A 19,673-nucleotide genomic window follows, 5' to 3' on the forward strand; every position below is an offset into this window, starting at 1 on the left:
CTTCTCACTAATTAATAAGTCGATGAGATTATTAAATATATGTCCGAAATGTGGTAGTACCGAATCCTTAACTATATCTTACTTTACGACGAACTTGGGCTTGAATGCTTTGCGAAAACCCTTGAGAAAAGGCTCAAATAGCAAGGTTATTTCCGGTATATAGCTTGCCAGAAGCCCTATCCTATAGCGGACCAGGTTCTCGTATAATTTCTCCGGGCAATTACATATATATTCTGGATAACGGAGTGGCTAAAGGTTCTCTGGTCTAATAAGGTTACATTCTTAGTTAGGGGTAGGACGGTTAAGGAGAGGATAACGAGAAACAAGAATAAATGTATATATCCGACGTATATCTAGTACTAGTTTTATTACGGGCATACTATACTAGTTAATATATGAAATATAATTAGATATAGCTATAAGAGTTCTCTACTCTTTATTTACGGTTCTAGTAAGAAGGGAGCCTTTTGCCAGAGGGATTACCTAGCTCAAGTACTTGTACCGTATATTGAGGGTATTATAGAGGCTTTTACGGCTATTACTTACCTTCTTTACCTCTCTGCCAAGCCCTTATTTATAGAAGATAGTAACTCAGCTTACGGGCACAAGTTTACTCGCAATTACTATACTCGCTGGCGTATATAGTACGGTATTATATTAATGCCTTATCCGTCTACATAATACCCCCCGTTCATTAATACAAGCGATTAATTAATTGCCTTCCCGATTAATTAATTATAGCGCCCGATTAATTAATAGAGGGGGGATTACAATTCGGGCTCTATAATAGGTCCCGATTAATTAATCGGGACCCCGATTACCTAATCGGGTAATATTAAGGTTTCGGAAATAGCAAAAGTAGTATATATTAGTATACTTCACCCAAATTAAGCTTTATTATATATGCCTCCCACTTTATCTAGGTGCTTTTATAGCTACCCTAGCCCTTTTTAGTACCCTTACACCCACTTGTTTACCTAATCCCCTTCTCTAGCTCTATCCTTATATACTTACTTAATAGCTACTCTCTTCTTTGCTTTCTTAAATATTTTTCTAGCCTTCTAAACTAACGAAATTGAACCCCGATTATTCTCCTTTACTACTGCTTTAGGGAGGGTAATTTTGTCTTTCTTATAGGCCGTACCAGTAATAGGTAAATTAGGATAAGTTAATTATAAAGTAACTTTATTAAGAGTATTATATAGCCAGAGGGTTATAAGCTTACTATACTTAGTAGTTAACTAGTAGCCCTGTTTTTAATTAGCTTTAGCCAAAAATATATTCTTATAAGTTATATACCTTTAAAGTCTTTTCCAGAACTCTTACTAGAATCCGAGCCATTTCTGTACTAAATCAATATTACTTTGGGATCTATAGGGTTATAATCTCCTGAATATTATATTTAAGAGCTTTAGTACTAGCTCTTTTTACTATCTTCTCTTACTATTTCTTTATATACTCCGTAATTCTCTTAGTTAGTTCAGATAAAATTATCTCCTCTACTATTTCCTTCTATTCTGCTTCCTTATTAACAAATAAGCTATCCTCTTTATTCTCTTCTTCTCCTTAAACCTTAATAGTAGATAATTATTCAGAAATACTACTCTCATTAATATTAATTTCCCTCTCTTCTAAGGCTATATATATATAGCAAGTACTTTTCTTATAATTCAGGAAATTAGTAGGTGGCTTTCGTCCAAACTAGACCTCATATAACGTATTACTTTTAGGAAGAGCAGATATAGCTATAGTATTAATTACTTATATAATTAAAGGAAGTAATTATATCCAAGATTAGATACTAGTATTTGCTTATATAGCCTATAGTCATTTCTTAAAGATTCGATTAGTAATCTCAATAAAGCCCTGAGATTAGGGGTAATAAGCTTGTCTATAAATAATCTTTATTCCTTTCTTCTTGCAAACCTCAATTACTTTCCCCTTAAACTCGCCCCTATTATTACAGGCTAGAATAGTAATATATCTATTATTATTTAGCCATTTAATAAGCTTATCCGTAGCTTCGTCTATAGTCTTAGCCTTAAGCCTATAGATCCAAACGAACTTGGAAAAATAGCATTTTAATTACTAGATCTATATATATTCTTTATCCGGATTATATTATAATAATATTAGTAAGTAGTATAGATAAAAATCGCAATTTTTATAATTTTCGCGAAAATTACGAAAATTATAAGAAAAGCTCAAAAATATAAGAAATATAGGAAATATAGAAAAGACTAAAATAGAAGTAAATTATATAACTTAGGGAATACTTATACGGAAATCCATTAAATCCAGAACTATATACTAGCCAGAATAATAAGATTAAATAGATATTACCCCTATATTATTCTTTTAAGCCTTTTTCTTATTATAATAAGTATAATAGGCACTTATCCAAGCGTAATTATTACGGAATAGGCTATACCAAAGTCGTCTTATATACTCAAATATAGTATTAGAAGCTATTATATAATTAGTATAAAAATTAGTAGCTTTAAAGAAATACTTACCTATATATATTAATTTCTTATAAATAGTAGTTAAAATCTCAAAGGTATTATTATAATAAAGAGTATACCGGGCTAAAAGGATCTTATTACGGCAAGTATTATAATACTTCTTATAATATACTTAATTATCCTAAAGCTTATATAAGTAGAATTCGTGTTTAATATTAGCCTAGTAATACTTCTCTACCTTAGTTCTACTAGGAAGCCGAGTATTAGGATTTTAAAGCTACTATTTAATATCTATATATTTCCTAGTAGTAAGAATTTTCCTACTATCTCCTTTAGTAAGCCTCTAATTCTATATAGCTTTGTCTTTAGTAGACTAATTATTAGTAGGCTCTTTAGTAATTAGGGAAGGCAAAAACTGGATACCAGACAAATAAGCTCCTAGAGTAGTAATATTAAAATATTACTCTACTTGCCTATAAATATACTAATAAGGCATATACGGGATTGGGGATAAACGAAGGATTAAAAGAAATATATTAGAAGTAAGGTAATTAATTAATTGAGAGGTATAAAAATCAGTAGTTATATTTAGTAAATTAGTACTTATAGTACTTATAGTATAAACTATATCTAGAAAATAAGGGAGTAAAGGCCCTATATATATCTAGAAGCTCTGGAGAAGTGTCTTTACCCCTATTATTACTTCCCTTAATACCTAGAAAAAAATTAAATAAACTATATAATACTATAGATATAGTATAAATAAGTAAGATATAAGCGAAATAAGAAAATTAGACTTAAGGATATACTTTGTATTAAATATTAGAAATCTATATTATAGTATAAAGAGTAAGGCTTAAGCGAAGTGAAGAATATAGAATTGAGGATATATTTAGTATAAACTAGTAAGTAAAAGCTTTCAGCTCCCTTAGCCCTATTAGCCCCGAAACCCCAATATTATGCGATTGATTAATCGGGACATCGATTGATTAATCGGGACCCACTGTGGAGCCCGAATCGTAATCCCCCCCCCCTATTGATTAATCGGGCGCTACGATTGATCAATCGGGAGGGCGATTGATCAATGGGAGGGGGCGATTGATCAATCGCTCGTATTGACGAACGGGGGGGAACATACGAGCCCTGATATGAACCCAATTGAGAAATGCTGGAGAAGGATTAAGCAGGCATTGCACAGACGGCGCCGCCAGCCCACTACCGAGGCTGAGATGGAAGCGATGGTTTTAGAAGAGTGGGAGCGCATACCTCAAGATTGGATAAATGAGCTAGTTTTAAAGCAGGAGCATTGGAGACATGTACTTATGGAGCGTCATGGGTGGTTAACTCCTAATTAAATGCTGATTATATATATTGCAATGGTGAAGCGTGGGTGGTGTTCGCTAAAAACAGGGAGTTTGGTCCGTAGGCTCGTTACTAAGTTCGGGGGCAAGAGGCTAGAAGGGAATTAAAACCTTATTAATTATATAAGCACCCGTTCTAGGGTCTGTCTAGAGAGGGTACTTATGTATTCTAATCAGAGTTGGCCTTCTGTCATTACCGCTTTGGGTATACACCCATATTTTAGGAATGCTACGCAAGCAAAACAGGGATGTTACAGGGGTTGGCAGGGGCACACTGTTTTTATATCTATTGAGGAAAAGGCTGCTGTGTATGCGGGAATGGCACATGACTATAGAGGTACTGGGCATTGGTATTGTTGTGAGAATGGCCACCCGTTTGCGATTAGAGAGTGTAGTATGCCGATGAAAACCTCTCAATGCCCACAATGTGGTTCTCCGGTTAGTAGTCATGATCATCAGGCTATTAGTGGTTCCAAACCTGCTACAGACTTAGATTTTTAGTGGGAGGGCCACCTACAAGGTCGAAGGGGAGTTTATAATACTGTAAAGCTGGGGCCCGAGATTTCGTGACAGATATGGAGAGTAAGGAGATTGAGGCCACAGAGGGGAGATAGTTTAGAGGCACCAAGTGCGGAGATGGTATGGTAATGGTCCAGATCTTGAGGCGTAGTTCTTTGGGGCAGAGGGTGAAGGAGCGTAAATATTAGAGGCTAATATAATAGGGAAAATGAGGTTAAATTCAGGTTTGCGGCGGATGGCGAGGGGTAGGGATGTAGGGCCTTATAGCCAACTAGAGCTACCGGAGTAAGGCATAGCGATTTGCTGGTAATGCGGATTATCACAACGCGTTCGCTGCAAGTCAGGATTGGTCATTCTATCCAAATTCGAAAGCTAGAAAATGCTGATGATAATCTTCAGTTTTTGTCAAATGTCCCTGGAAACCTTACAAATGCTTTCGAGGTCGGCCACGCCGTCTCTTCGGCTCTTCCCCACGCGGAGCATTGCAGCCGCTTGATATAATGCGCTAAGGGAGTGAGTGAAAGGGACTACCACATCGTCATCTTCGGTATCCTTCGCCCGCCTCACCCGCTTCCGGGAACGTGAAGCCTTCAACTCACCCCGACCTCCGGCGCTTCTTTGGATTCTTGGACGTCTTCGAACAAGGCTTTAACTTGGTACTATAGTATACCTGCAATGTCTCCTTGCTCCTCTCCGGAAAGCGTTCTGAAATCTCATTCCACGATAAACCCTCCTCTCCTTTTAGTCGGAGTAGAAGTATATCGTCTTCATGCAAGAATCGCGAATTCTTAGCAGGTCTACTTATAGCCCATTCCTGAATAGGTAACCATTTCGAGTCTCTCCTATTACTACTAGTAGAGACGCTTCTAATAATATCTTGTCTCTAGGATATTTCACTAGGTCCCAATAATAATTCTTGAGAAAGTGTAAGGATAGTATACGATTTCCGATCCAATGGTTTTTAGTATCAAGTATTTACGAATAAGAATCTCTTCGCTTTTCTGGATATTACTAGATAAGATAGCTATAGTCGCTTAATATAAAACGCCAAGGGAAGAAGTAAAAGGAGTTTTTGTATCATTCTATTCCGTCTTCTTCACTAGCCTTACCCGCTTCTGCAAATATAATTGGCCTCTATTACATGGTAACTACAGGCTGGCCACGTAACTCAACCCCACGTGACCATAATTACTGTATTTAAGCTCTGGTCATCCGTATTACACCTCTCTTCCTTTCATATCCATATTATATTACATATACCCGCATTTATAGTCAATTCGATCCAAAAGCGACAAAATGAAAAAAGTCTACCAAAATACTAACTAATATAAATCGTATTAATCGGAATTATTATATATCTTATAGTAATTAATTCCCAGATTTCCGATTTTTAATAGTTTTAATATTGCAGTAATTGTAAAGCACATAATTATTTTTATACGAGCTTGCATAAAAAAATTCGCGTTTTATATAAGTAAAAAATTATACCTCATATAATATATAAGGCTATATATATTTAAAATCATAAACTTTTTATACTTTATACTTTCTGTGACGGCTGGTGTCACATGGTTGATACGGACGTGGTTTCAGCCAAAGGGGTTGGTTTCAGCTAAGGTTCCAAGCTATGGTTCAAACCAAGCTCGCTTCCAAAGCTCGGCGTTTCAGTGGTCTTGGCCATACCTACTTATCCACTGCCACACCTCACTCCTGTCCTCCTTAGCTTTAAATTCTTAAGACATTGGAAATCATTGATCTTTGAGCCTCGTTCCATTGCTCTGTTCCTGCCGTCACACTTTCTTTAATAATAACTCTTTAAAATTTAAGCTCTTATTATATATACTAAGGTTATAAATGTTTAAGGGGCCTTATAAGGCCTTATAAGTCTAAGTTTAATTTACTATTTACTTAGGTACACGTGACTTTTATGAAATATTTTCGCGTTTTATATAGTCAAAAATCAAAAAGTAAAAAACGTCCGTGCACTTTAAACCTCGATTACTAATTAAACACAGATTGCATTAAAAATCTGATTAATAGGTTTTATTCGCCTGGTTTTTTTATATAATTTAATTACTTAGGATTAATTAATTGGGGTTGTGGTTAAAAAGTTAATATGGATACAAGAAGGCGACCGCTTTGTCCCTTTTGGATCGGACCGACTGTAGGCATATTGTAACGAGCCCATTCTCACTAGTCTGTGCGGTACAGGGCAATTTCCTCGCTAAAGACCACTGAAGGGAATTCCCAACTTTTTGAACTATTACTCAATTTATTCTAGTATTGTCAAGAAATAAATTTAACTACTTCTATATTATGCGCTTTAGTTTAAAAGAAAAACAATAAGTGGTTATCTATTAAAAGCGACATAAAACTATTGACTTGAATTTAGCGAAGCCTGAAAATGGGCCTGTAGAACACAGACTAGTGAGAATGGGCTCGTAAGGACGCATTCGACTACAGAGGAAGGATTAACGCTTGTAACGCTGTGTGGTACGCTCTCCGAGTGCTTTTCAGATCAGATGTAGGCGGGAATTCTTCAAGCGCGCGTACAGTCGAGGAAACCTGGGATGACTCCATCTTTAAATCAGTGGAAGTGTCTTGTTCGCTCATACGCGGGTATCTTTGCTGCTACCCAGTTTCCATTAAAAGCGAAGGGATTAATGCGCATACAAAGTAGAGATGTACTCGAGAGAAACAATGCTACTGCAGATCCGAGAGCAATTAAATAAAGAAATAAAATCTTTTAAAAGAAATCCCTTCTTTGAAATTATATTATATTAATATAATAAAAGTTAATTTAAGCTTATTATTAATATATAATATATTTATATTCTTTTATATAATTAATAATAATAAATTAAATATTAAAACTTCCTATTTTATTAATATTAAAGTAAATAAATATATTTTTATTAATTTTAAATTTTTAAAAATATTAAAGCATTTCTTAAATATTAACTTTTTTTATTAATAAATAAGTTATATTTATCTCTATGCAAGAAGTAGTAACTAGAGGCTGTTAGGACCTCAAGGAAATGACCACAGGTTAGCGGGATTTTAGCCGATACTATAGACATAATGTCGAAAATCAGGGGCTGTGCGCTCTATGGTCTACTTTTAAGTGGGGACGTAATTTCCAGAGTTTTAAGGAAGCTGGAGCTTTCCTAGAAAACACAGCAATTAAGAATTCAGTTCAATACATGAGACGGTAATAGCAAGGGAGGGAGTTTGGTGATCGTGAGAAACCGCTCCTACAGGTGGTTTTATAAGCTACGCATGGTGTCAATCTTGTTATATCGGCTGGTCAAGGCTGGACGGTTTTTTTTTTGGGATTTTTTGGACGACATCGAAGCTGATCCGAGAGTTAGCATACCGATTGGGGAATATATATTTCCATAACCGGTCCTTTGTTCTGCTCTTCCGAATAGATAATTCTAAGCCAAAATTCCTAGTCCTACACAAATAATAACCAATCCCCAAGTTTGGTTTACTCTCCCGGCTACTCCTGTCTTCGTTGTGGACAACGGCAACACACTAACGGTGGTTTCACCTCCAGCAGTCTTCTGTGTTGCAGTTGGAGGAATGAAACTTGAAACGGTAGTCGTTTGCGCCGGTTCTACTGCAGTTGGTGGAATACTCTCCGTCCTCACCGGCGTTGAGAACTCAGAACTCCCTGGGCTTAAGTTATTCAGGGTCGTCGCAGCAGCTCCCACTCCTACAGGACTCGTAACGATATTGAAGACTGCATTTGAAGTTGAGCAGGCATAGGCTGAGTATACACCACCTGGGACTGATAGCTGGAATTCAACACAAGCTGTTGATGTTGCTTCGGTGCTAAGGAGACTCTTTTAGGTCTGTATTTGAAGGTACGTGGTGGGGAAGACTTGCCAGTAGAGTGCCGAAGGATCAGTTTGGCAGGAGGAGTGGCAACATATGAAGTCACCAGCAAAGCAGACACCAGATGGAGGTGTTTGGATAGTTTGGTAACATGTGGACGGCTCCTCGCAGCCATATAGAGCGTAGCTGTTGCCATCAGGGATGACAGCTGTGCAGCAACCGAACAGCTCGTTTGGACCATCAAACCCACAATAATATGATGGTAGGCAACTCAAGGCGTAGCCTAAAACTAGTTCAGCATCATTGATTACGAGGAAATGATGGATTTTCTTTGTCTACCGGAGTCAGAGAAGTAGCCACAGACGGATGTCGGCAATGCTGGAGCGCCGGTCTGGACTGCGAGGAATCCAAGGGGGAAGGGTTGCTTGGGTGTTTGAGTGGGGAGCATATCCCATGAAGCCGGCGAGACAAGGTGGGAGATTATTAGTATAGGCAAGAAATTAACATAAATCATCTTGTCAGTGGACAAAGTCAAAGATACTGCGCCAAGCACTAGAGAGAGTAGAGGGTGCTCTTAATTGTTTGAGCGAAACGGACACCCAACGAGGTAAGTCACACTGTACAATCGGTTTGAAATTTTGCTCTCCCGTATTATAAGCTGAACGGTGTTTCTGATTGTCTTCCGGTATGGTTGTGTCATGCAGAACTGTTGTACGTTGCTGATGTGGCTATAGCGTTTTCTTGCAGATCTGCCACATTCTATTCTTAACCTAGCAGTGAGGGTGTGCTGCTGAGATCTTAATTTCCCTCTTTGCGTAAGTCACACAATCTTGTTCTGACGGTCGTTTGCGTTCATTCGTAGTTGGCTTGTTTTTGGATCTTATTTTTAGAAATGGATGGATCTAGGCCGGCGCCATGCAGTCCGGCGTCCAGAGCCACGATCTAATATTTGTGTTACGTAAGACAGCTGTTCCTAATGAATGGCCTTGAGTGGCCAAACATTCCTGCATGGTGGTGCGAAGCCTAGTTGAGGTTGTACAGAGAACTCGGTTACAGATAGTAGCGTCACTTGCTCTCCTATGCCTCCGGCTCCTGCCGTCCGCCCTCTTGCGGAGACTCCTCTCCGGTAACTGCGTGGGACACAGTCCAATAGACACGCAGTGTGCCCGTCACACGCGCTTTGGAGCTGCTTGGATAAACTTTCTTTTGTAATTAGCGTCTCCACCAAACGATACTCCACAATAAATCATCCAACCATGTTGAGCTATATCGTTTGATCAAGCCATGCTCATACTCTTTTGAATTGTACCCTCTAGCACATTTGTGACTGATCAAGCGATCCCTAATCACTAGTTTGAGAATGTCAGTGTTGCTTTTTCTGCGAGACGAAGACCACTTGAAACATTCTAAGAATTGAGAAGGCTGCGAACTTTCTTAAAGTTTCCCATCCGTCTTATTGTGATTATATTTGATTTTCAGGCGGTAATCAAATTTGCACACTAAGCAAAATCAACTCCAAAATACCCTAAAACCGGAAAACAAATGCACAATGAGTAATCCCTGGAATCCCGGCAGTTTTGCACAATTTCCATGGACAGCATTCGCTGCTCTCCTTGGGGCAATCGGCGGTGTAGCAGGCTCGGCCGCGGTCCTCATAGTCTCTGACGGGATTGCCATTACGGAATGGACCTTCCAACCCACGGTGTATCTGTCTATTATTTCAACAATTACCAATATTATGGTACGCTATGCCCTAGCTCGAGGATTGACTACGGCTTGGTGGGCGCGCGCACTGAAAGCGAATACGAAAATTTCAGACCTTCATCAGCTCTGGAAAACGGGAAATAGCGTACTAGCAGCACTCACGATCGGGGGAAACTTTAATTTTGTTACACTAGCTTCCGTCATTGTGGCAATTTCCCCCATCAATGGCCCATTACTACAACGGGCTTCACGAGTAGCGATCGTGTATGTGCAGAGTGGCCTGACGTTATCGATTGCACTCGCTCCCCGGGTACCAACCGGCTACACTGGAATAATAGAAGGGCGAGGATATACTCCATCATTTTTCATGCAAGACTTCACGCCCGTGGTCAACAGCTTCTATGACCGTTTGGCCATTCAAATAAAAAACACAAGTTGTATTGGCACTTGCTCGATGACAGTCGTCGGAGCCGGGTTCGCGGTCAACTGCTCTTCCTACGAAACCAATTTTAACCTCACTATTTACGCTCCCCCAAACACGACTTATAACAGCAATCAATCCCTGGTGTCTGAGGGCGTTGATTTGTTCCAAAGCACCATCAATTGGTCACCGTATGATCCTGGTAACTTACACACTGCCGTACAATTCAAACCCGATGCGACGTGTAACATAAGTCGACTCATAGTGAGGAACTGCACGTTGAGGCCAGCAACAGTACAATACAATGCAGTAATCGACGGAAATCAAAGCACGATCTCCCTTCTCGCAAACTCAACCATCTACGACGACGCGATTCAAAGCCTCTACAACATTCAGGAGTCCTATCAATCTGGGGATAACAGTACACTTGGAGGGTTTTATTTGGCCCTGGCGAACCGCTTCAACTCGTGGGCTAACGTCAAATGGGCTGGCGCAATAGGGTATTACCTCCTTACATCAGGGGTAACCGCAAATCAATTCATCGATTCCAACAGTACTGCTAGCTCGGCCCACTTGGAGAACTTTTGTAATATTTCATTCGGAGATCCAACGGACAGCTTGCTAGCTAACGCTCGGGAGTTGATGTTCCGAACGGCGATCGCTGCTGCCAATTCCTCCGATATTCAATCTATGCCTGCCATACAAGTTGCAAGCGTGGCCTTATATCAATCCCATTACCTTTATCTTGCACTTGCGAGTGGCTTTACTTTGCTGTCGATCATCTTGGTTATCCCCACGTTCTCTGGTTATTGGAACCTTGGCCGAAAGGTCTCGATGAGTCCCATTGAGATTGCCAAGGCTTTCAATGCACCTATCTCGAGACAGGCGGACTCGAATGCAGAGGCTGAACAATTGATCAAGGGATTGGGAGAGATAGATGTAAGGTATGGTGTGGTGTCGACTGGGACTGAAATTGATGATTCGGAACGTCCCAAGCAAGGAGTTTTGTATACGGAAACAGACATTTCTCGTAGGAGGTTGGAGATTGCACCTTCGCAACTTGTTACGAAGCCTGAGAAGAGATATGTTTATGCGGGATAAGATGCTAAACACGGAATTGTCCAGTGGAGTGATTTGTACAAGCAAAAGTTTAGCTCGCTCTCAATCCACGGAGTAATCACACGATACTTCGTAGACCGCATAAATGATCCGAATATTATTTGAATGATGTCGCAGGGACAGGAGAAGACTTGATTTACTGTAGACGAGTGTCAATTGTATTGAATTGAGCGAGAACTGAAGAAAGAAGAACGGGTGCAGTATATAGGAGGCTCATATACATATCACTAGATATAATAGCTGATTCAATTTCTATCCCTTCGTCCGGCGAGACATAGTCCACGCTAGCAAGGGGGCCTGGCTCATGGCGAAAAGGTGATAGATGACTAATAAGTTTATTAACAAAGGTACGACTTTATAGTCTGAGCCAGGCCCCCTTGCTAGCGTGGACTATGCCTCGCCGGACGAAGGGATACTTGGGCGGGTTTTACCTGAGGTCCGGCCAGGCTGGTTTTAGGTGGGAAAAGCGCGAAATATTACTATTAACCAAAATACGAACTTGCAATGGCCTAACTAGTAATACGAATAAGAAAGAATGTTTCGGAAATCAATTAAAGGTTTTCTAAAGGCTCTTACCTTGTATCGTTATTTTATAATAAATAAATTACCTTCTAGAATTGTTCTGATTTTGGTGAGGCATAGCTATTTTTAACGAGGCTGCCCGGACCTCAGGTAAAACCCGCCCAAGTAGTTTATAGCGTGCTTACAGGAGGGTAGCCTGGAAATATAGGGGGCTTTAGTGGGTGAGTGTAGTAGAAAGTAGCCTGAAAGTGGACTTGCGGTCCAAATGCCCTGTAATCCCGTCACTTTACGAGCCTGCGACCATGGGTCTGTGCGCACAGGGCATTTTCATCAAAAAATCACGAAAGTTAGGTATTAAAGTAGCGCTTAATTAGGAGTTGACTACCCATGCCGCTATATAAGTACTTATATCCAATGCTCTTGCTTTAAAACCAGTTTATTAGGGCGTCGTCATTCTGGGTAAGGGTAGCTAAGGATCTTGCGGACCGTAGTATCGCTGAGCTTGTATCGTACTATTATGGCGCAAACGGGGACCTTTCCAAACCAGCGAATCTGGCGCATAGCCTCCTTATGTTTCGTAGGGATCTCATAGCCTTTCTCGTGCTGAAAATTGAGCGGTGGGGGTGTGTTCAGGGCTATAGTGGGTTGTTTGGAGGGCTGGTTGAGTGAAGCCTGAAAAAGCGCCTGTGCGCACAGACCCATGGTCGCAGGCTCGTTATGCCGCAATCTTCGTATGCAGGCTTTACTCGCCCTCTTCACGAAGGAACAGAAGCTCAGCCGCATGGCTGACCAGCCAAATCGACTGTTCCTAAATTCAAACAGATCACACTTTCTTGTATCTTTTAGCTTGTATAACTTGGCGTTTTGGGGGCTAGGAGCGTCGTGTTTGGGCAGAACTCAGGCGGCGAACCTACTTGGCGTTCTCACTCTCCCAGCCTCGCCTACTTGTCAACCAAACGAAGCTAGATTCTAATACAAAAGCTAAGCAAGGTACCGATTATCTAGAATTTCAATTTAACTTCTCATTTTTCTTCCATCTTGAAAATTAACAAAATTTTTAGGGTAACACCCAGGAGGTAAAGGGGCTTCCCCGCTTAACGAGTAAGCACTCTATGGATGCCTAACCAACGCCACCATGGAGGAATTGTCAGCCTTTCAATCTCGCCTCCGCTTTTATTCAGCGTTCAAGTCCGGAACTCAACTATTTAATTAGTTGACGAGAACACTTCCCGCGCAGAACTAGCTTCAGATAGAAGAATTGTAACAATTGTCGTTGTCGTGCCCTAACATCGCTTCACAGCGGATGGATCAAGATGAAGATAGCGGACTTGAGATTGTTCAATCAAGGGAGCCGAGTGAGAAGGATTTGCCGCTGAATACGTTGATTAGTGCATAGATAAAGTACTTCACGGGTTGAGACTCGAGTACAGCAATAGAGGATTTTTACCGACACCAGATTGATTGAGCTAGGTGTATCCGTAAATCCTTCTCCAGGATTGCTCTGACAAGCTCAGCCACTCTCTAAGCTATGGGAAGCAATATGCTCAAGAGAATAAGAATCCTTCGCGGCAGGTGCTCGCCGCCTTTTATAGAGCAATTTCTCCCAGGGTAACAGCGTCGCTACAACCCACACAGAAAAAAACAAGAGCGTTAGAGAAACAGCAATAGCACAGAAGTATTTGAACATGGCAGTAGTAACAGGGCGCCCCTTGGCATCCCAGCTCATCATTGGTCCTTGGAAGAGGGACTACACAAGCCTGTTAGTTTGTGCAAACGTTGTGCCATCAAGAATAAATGGCTTACCGCGAGAAAAGTGGAAGGTAGGAAGAGCATTCCCAGAATTGCAATAGTCTTCATTGAAGAGCTGTCCTTTCTGGTCTCGACTGCAATGATTCTCATGACTGCACTATCTTCCTTGCTAGCTCTTGCAAGAATTTTAGTGTCGTTTGCCAGATCGATATTGACTCTTGCCATTTCAATGTTGACTTTTGTGTCTTTTTGTGCCATTAATCGGGACACCTGAATTCATCAATAGGATGCTACATGTTTATATATCATTACTCACAACTGTAAGTTGGGTCCGGAGCCGGTTCTCCTCATATTTTGCCCGCAGTAGCTGATTCTTGGAGTATTGTTTCAGCGTGTCAGCCAACTCTTCCACCATTCTTCGGCCATCGGAGATAAACACATGATTCTTGATTCTTCCTATTTCTCTTAATCGATCGTGCTCTTGAGTTGCAATTTTCTTGGTCTCCATCACTATCTTTATCAATGAAGGTATAGTATATTGCAGTCTGATGGTATCCAATCCAAGCGTCCTGTTTGAGAAATGCAGAATTTGTATTGCCCTCATGAAGTCCATTCTCAATGGGTCACCTCTTGCTCGATTATCGTATCCGTGGAGTCCACTCTCTTCTTCTAAGGCGTTGAGATCACCATCGACCGACTCGATTTTGGTAGCACACGAATCGATCACGAGCTCCGCTACCAGGGCAGCAAGAATCAATGGCTGCTCGCAGAACATAAGCCTATCCCGCAGTCCTTTCAGTAGTCTCGGAATTTCGTGACCTTTTCTTGTCATTGCGAGGAGCAAGCCGTGGGTGAGCCCAGTCTCCCGGTCATAACTCAAAGCGAGCTGGTAATAACCTGGACGGTGGAGCCTGAACGTGAAAATAAAGCCTGCAGTCTGCTTAGCACTCTACATCATTCAAGCTCAGTGAAACGTACATGTAACGGATCTCCCACTCTGCTCGGGAGTAGAAACCTTGAACGAAGGGGAGCCTTTCTTGGTCATGTATCTGAGAAACTCTTCTGGTAAAGCTAGTTTTTCTCTAATGAGATCTAAGCACGTATTGGAGAAAGGTAGCATCCCAATCCTTTCCTTAGATTCAGTATCTCCATTGCAAATGCCGAAGCCGAATTTAGGAATCAGAAGAGCATCCTTCTTGGGTAGATACGAAACTTACAGAAGACGCTGGCCACCGCTCGGGGCTTGAAGATATCCGCTTGGGGGTAGATTTAACGGTAGCTCCTTAGGGGGAATAAAAGGCAGCTGGAGATCCTATCATGCTATGGGTACAGACTCAAATACGACACCTCTTTAAAAAATACCTTTGCAAGCCAGTCAGACATTGACAAGTCGTCCAATGTTCCTTCATTCATAACAAGTTGCGGAAGATGGGGATAACGAAACATTTCCAGGAACTCCACTTTAGGACGATGCTCCTCGGAAGCGTTATCCAAACATGCGATTTCCTTCCACTCCCACAAATGCTCCATCTTCCGAGTCGGTGCCATCTTTGTAGCCGTCTGCGAGGAATGGAGAGTTTTTTTTGGCCCAATGTTGGAAAGTTTCTTCGCGCCTCGTCGAGTCCTGAATAAGAGTAGTTCGAAAGAAGGAAAAGGACGCGAATAGTTAATCTCTGGGCGATGTTGAGCCTTGCCTTAAGCAAAAGCACGCCGCCCAGGTGTTGTACCAGGTCAGGCCACGTGCATTGGAAAGTCAACCTCACCTCATGTGCTTCTTTCCCCAGAACCCAGACTTCTCTTCTCTTCACCGCCGGATTCGACAACCACTTTCTCACATGTCCAAATCTTATGCATCTCCAACCACCCTTTTTCAAAGCACGGGATAAACCCCCAGCCCACGACGAACGAACGCAACTGCTGCCTGTCGTTGACCAACCACGACACCCTGCACTCGGTGGCTGCCTCGCCAGAAAGCCTCACTTTCTCACCGCCAGCAAAACAGGGCGATGCCTCTCCGCCCTTCCACCACCCTCTGTCTCATCCTTCCAAAACAAATTCTTCAAGCGGCGAGAGCTTTCTCGAGGCAGCGGATAAGGTTGGTGGACCCCGCTCACGTTGAAAATCAGCAGCCAGCAGCGATTTCCCACACATTCAACGCACAACACCCACCTCCCAGAGAAAAGGCCACACGCTGCTTTCACATCATCATGTCCGACGAGTTCGAGGAGTACATTGATTGGTCGAAGGGCGACCTGCTTGATGCCTGCAATGATCCTGCCATTGGTGGTATGGATCTTGGCAGGTGAGCTTTTTTTTTTCCTGCTTGCTAACGAAAAGGGTGTCAGTCGACGTTTTCTTGTCACGCCGGATTTTGTCATGCAGGATTTTAGTCAGGATCTACGCCCCGGTTTGCTTCATGACATGCCACAAAGCAACCTGGCCACGTTCGAGCATTCCAATGTCGGGCACACTTTGAAGCCATCTCGTGTGCTGTGTCAATTTTCAAGTGCAAATGCACTTGAAGAATCCGATGACCGTAATTCGTTTCGCAACGCCTCCCAGGTGCAACCGCCTTCTGTACCAAATGCAAATGGCCAAATGCCCCAGGGGAATGGGTCCAATACAAGGGATCGGTATGTATTCAACGAGAATGAAGACTGAAGTTCCCAAGTGCATAAACTAATGCTTCGTTCAAAGGGGAGTTTCTCCTTGTCGAGATTGCGGGGAATCATTCCCATATTCCGACCGCAAGGACGGCCATGCAAGGTCGTTCAACCATGGAGCCTGGAGCTGTAAAGAGATAGGTTGCGACAGAACCTTCGTTACCTTTGCTGAGCGCGACGCTCACGCGCGGAGGCCACATACCTCTGGCCATGGTCGTATCTGGACACCAACCCCTAATGACTGCGTTGAGTGCATGGAGACACTTCCGAAAAAGGCGGACCTGCTTCGGCATGCGAAAGAAGCTCAACATCGGCCTTACGGATGCGAGTGCGGGGCTCTGTTCTCCCGACTCGATGTCCTCAACCGCCATCTCGAGTCTTTCGGTAGCGAGGACCCCAAGTATCCTTGCAAGTATTGCAAGCTTCACCGCGGCCCCGACGGATTCAGACGCCTGGATCACTTAAATCAGCATATTCGAAATTATCATCACCTTGACACGGGAGATGATGCGATCACCCCATCGTCTCGCATCAAGTACGTCTTTCCGGTATGCTCTCATCCTGATTGTCCGCAATACCGGGACGAGGCATTCAAGCAGCTTCCTCGCAAGGCCCAGGCTGTGGATAAGCCTTTCCATTCCCAGTCGGCTTATACGAAGCATATGCGTGATGAGCATAACGAATGCACCTTTCCTTGCGGTGTTGCAGGATGCAGCCGTACAGGCAGACGTGGATACTTCAGAGAGAAAGATCTTTTGAACCACCGCCGTCAGGAGCATCCAGATGCGCCGAAGTATACTGTGACAAAAAGAGAGATCCGTCTTCGATGCACTGAACCTGGATGCGATATGCTGTCGGACCCTTCCTCCATAGGTCGTCATCTCCGTGGGATCCATGGAGAGGGGCTCACCAGCTAGGTAATAGTCGGAGGTTAAGTCCGACTATTAATGCAAGCAGAGCAATCACAACCAACGGGCATGACTCACATCCTAAAGGTGCGACATTGGTAAATCTTCCAGCCCGCACCCCGACCTCAATCTTGGCATGTTGATGCAAAGCCGTCTTCTCGAACAAGTCTCGCTGCACAATCGACCCTCTCCTTGAACTGATTCCTGCTCAACGCTTTCATTTGCTTTCCATTTGTCACTCACTACTCGCAGCTGTTCTGTTATGCTTTTATTCATGCGAAGGATCTCCTTTTTGATATATGTTAGTTAGTCTTCATGAATAAATACCTCAATCTTAACTCGTGACAATTTCTCCCAAATTCCTCTTTGTTGACGTGCTGTCCCTTCAAACTACCTACACCGCATCAGATTCAACAACTCACCAGGATATCAGAGCTGACAAATCAGTGGGAAAGGGGATGACGAAATGTCAGAGACGATGTATTAAGAGGAGCCGTTATCGAGGAAGACTTCTATGTACATGCCATCCACCAGCAACCTTCCCGATCTAAGAGATGCCACGATGCTCTCGCGTATACAACTCTATCGGCCAGTTTCCTCGATGAAGGATGAGCCAATATCATCGGATGTAATGTGGTAGAACAGCCGATGCAGCCAGCTCCCAAGGTACATTTGCCGATGGCTGCTCTTCCCTAATCCTCCCTATTTCCTCTGAAATATAGTGGAGCAAGCCAGATTCGGTTCAGTGTTGGTGAAGATTCGCACCCTCTTTGCTGCCATGACAGCCCGAGTGCCTCTCCATGCAGGAGATAGAGGCCGAGAGCATTCAACCCTACGGATGCTCAAATGTGTCGACGATCGAGAAGATTGTGCAATGTATAGTGAGGTGGTGTTGAGAAATATCGACAAGGTAAAGATCATTTTTGCGCAATCAAGGGCTTTTACGGATCCCATTGAGGCAGACCTGGCAGACGAGCAGAGAGCAGTGAGGACATCTGTGCCCCACCATCCCACGCTTTTGCCCACAGGATGTGCACTTGAACTTCTTCTGCAACTTCTCCTTTGCCCAGAATGCAGAATGGAGGCACGAACCCTGCTTCTCAGCCTGTGTGGTTGCCTTAGACTGAGCCCAAAGCGCCTCCTGTCTAGCTTTCTCCGCCTGCTCTCTTCTCTCCTTCGCCAATGTTTGCTCCCTCTCCTCCGCTGCCCTCGCCATCTCCCTCGCCTTCACCCGGGCCTCCTCCGCTGCCCTACGTCGCCGAACTTCATCTACCATTTGCTTGCGCCATGCTGCCTCAGCTGCCTCCTGCTCTTGGTGTCGCTTGCGAGCCTCATCGGGACTCATGCTCGACGGACCGTAGAAGGGGAATCCCCCGCTGCCAAAGAAGAACCTGGTGTATGGTCCACCACTATAACTGCCGAAAGGTTCACGGGAGAAGTCGTGCATGAAGTCGTCGAAGTCCACATCTTCCTCGTTGTAGTACCCATCATCGTTGAAGGGGCTGCGGCGCGAGGATCGAGTGTCGTAGATTGCTCGGGAGCGCTCATTAGAGAGGGTTTCGTGGGCGATCTGGATCTAGATTAATAGTAAGTATTATGAGATGGTTTTAGAAAGACATTTGGAAGGGAGAGTTGGTGTATGTGTGGCTCACCCTCTGGAAAGCTGCTGTCGACTCATCAATGTTGTCGGGATTCCTGTCTGGGTGGTGGACCAAAGCGAGACGACGGTAGGAACTCTTGATCTCCTCAGTCGTAGCACTCTTGCCAATCTCCAGGGTCTCGTAGTAGTCGAATGCTGGTGCGGGAGGCATCGTGCAAACAGCCACTTCCGGACAGTTACAGGTAGAAAAGTTGGGGAAAAGAAAGACGGACTGATGGAGTCTTCTTCACCGATGTTGAAAGAAAATGTTGTGGAAGAAAAAGGGTTGAATTGGACAGGAGAGATCGATTTTTGGGAAATTGAATCGAAGGTACCTTTCCCGGGTGGACGCGTTTGTGCACGGCCCTCGTTCGCATGGGCACGTGACTGGCCTTGCGCTTGTTCTTTGTCCATTTCTTCGGTTCTCTTCTGTGCTTTCGAGCTTCAAAAACATATAAAACAACTAATGCATCTTTGAGGTCTTCCCAACCGAGTTTACGGATAAAATACCAAGTTTTCTGAAGGCTCAGCCTTGCATTGATCCTGGCACGAACCCCGGACCAGACGACCCTGCTGCCGATCACCCTTGACGCGCTCAGTCGGCAGGGCTTCTCTCCATCTTACTGCTTGGAACGACGGTCTGATGACACCGCGATTAGTTCGTGTTACGCCCTTTCAAGTACTTTTTCGGATGCGGGGTAGCAGGTAGGTACTTGGTATATATCTCGCAAACTCTTCAATTTCTTTTCCTGCAATGAGGAAT

At 43.1% G+C, this 19,673-nt stretch overlaps 5 protein-coding genes across 5 annotated transcripts; 3 read left to right on the forward strand and 2 right to left on the reverse strand.

Annotated features, from left to right (window-relative positions):
- Window positions 1-4,108: 4,108 nt before the first annotated feature.
- Window positions 4,109-4,282, forward strand: K444DRAFT_510505 (uncharacterized protein; the record flags this gene model as incomplete). Its single annotated transcript, XM_024873438.1, has 1 exon — window positions 4,109-4,282. A coding segment is annotated over one exon (174 nt), but the record flags the coding sequence as incomplete, so codon positions are not given.
- Window positions 4,283-9,734: 5,452 nt separating this feature from the next.
- On the forward strand, window positions 9,735-11,411 carry K444DRAFT_529994 (uncharacterized protein; the record flags this gene model as incomplete). Its single annotated transcript, XM_024874860.1, has 1 exon — window positions 9,735-11,411. The coding sequence occupies one exon, from the start codon at window positions 9,735-9,737 to the stop codon at window positions 11,409-11,411; it is 1,677 nt and encodes a 558-aa protein (XP_024736548.1).
- Window positions 11,412-13,461: 2,050 nt separating this feature from the next.
- Window positions 13,462-13,925, reverse strand: K444DRAFT_529749 (uncharacterized protein; the record flags this gene model as incomplete). Its single annotated transcript, XM_024874838.1, has 2 exons — window positions 13,462-13,698; window positions 13,755-13,925. 2 exons carry the CDS (start codon window positions 13,923-13,925, stop codon window positions 13,462-13,464), a joined length of 408 nt encoding a protein of 135 aa, XP_024736549.1.
- A 1,982-nt stretch (window positions 13,926-15,907) lies between these two features.
- On the forward strand, window positions 15,908-17,280 carry K444DRAFT_630047 (uncharacterized protein; the record flags this gene model as incomplete). The annotated part of the gene is made up of 3 exons (XM_024883147.1): window positions 15,908-16,002; window positions 16,046-16,333; window positions 16,398-17,280. The coding sequence occupies 3 exons, from the start codon at window positions 15,908-15,910 to the stop codon at window positions 17,278-17,280; spliced, it is 1,266 nt and encodes a 421-aa protein (XP_024736550.1).
- Window positions 17,281-17,726: 446 nt separating this feature from the next.
- K444DRAFT_613202 (DnaJ-domain-containing protein) lies at window positions 17,727-19,319 on the reverse strand. The gene is made up of 2 exons (XM_024880300.1): window positions 18,924-19,319; window positions 17,727-18,847 (listed from the first exon to the last, which is right to left on the reverse strand). Exons 1-2 carry the CDS (start codon window positions 19,080-19,082, stop codon window positions 18,203-18,205), a joined length of 804 nt encoding a protein of 267 aa, XP_024736551.1. The 5' UTR covers window positions 19,083-19,319; the 3' UTR covers window positions 17,727-18,202.
- Between the last annotated feature and the right edge of the window lie 354 nt (window positions 19,320-19,673).

The sequence above is a fragment of the Hyaloscypha bicolor genome (genome assembly GCF_002865645.1).
Source record: "Hyaloscypha bicolor E unplaced genomic scaffold K444scaffold_83, whole genome shotgun sequence".
NCBI lineage: Eukaryota > Fungi > Ascomycota > Leotiomycetes > Helotiales > Hyaloscyphaceae > Hyaloscypha > Hyaloscypha bicolor.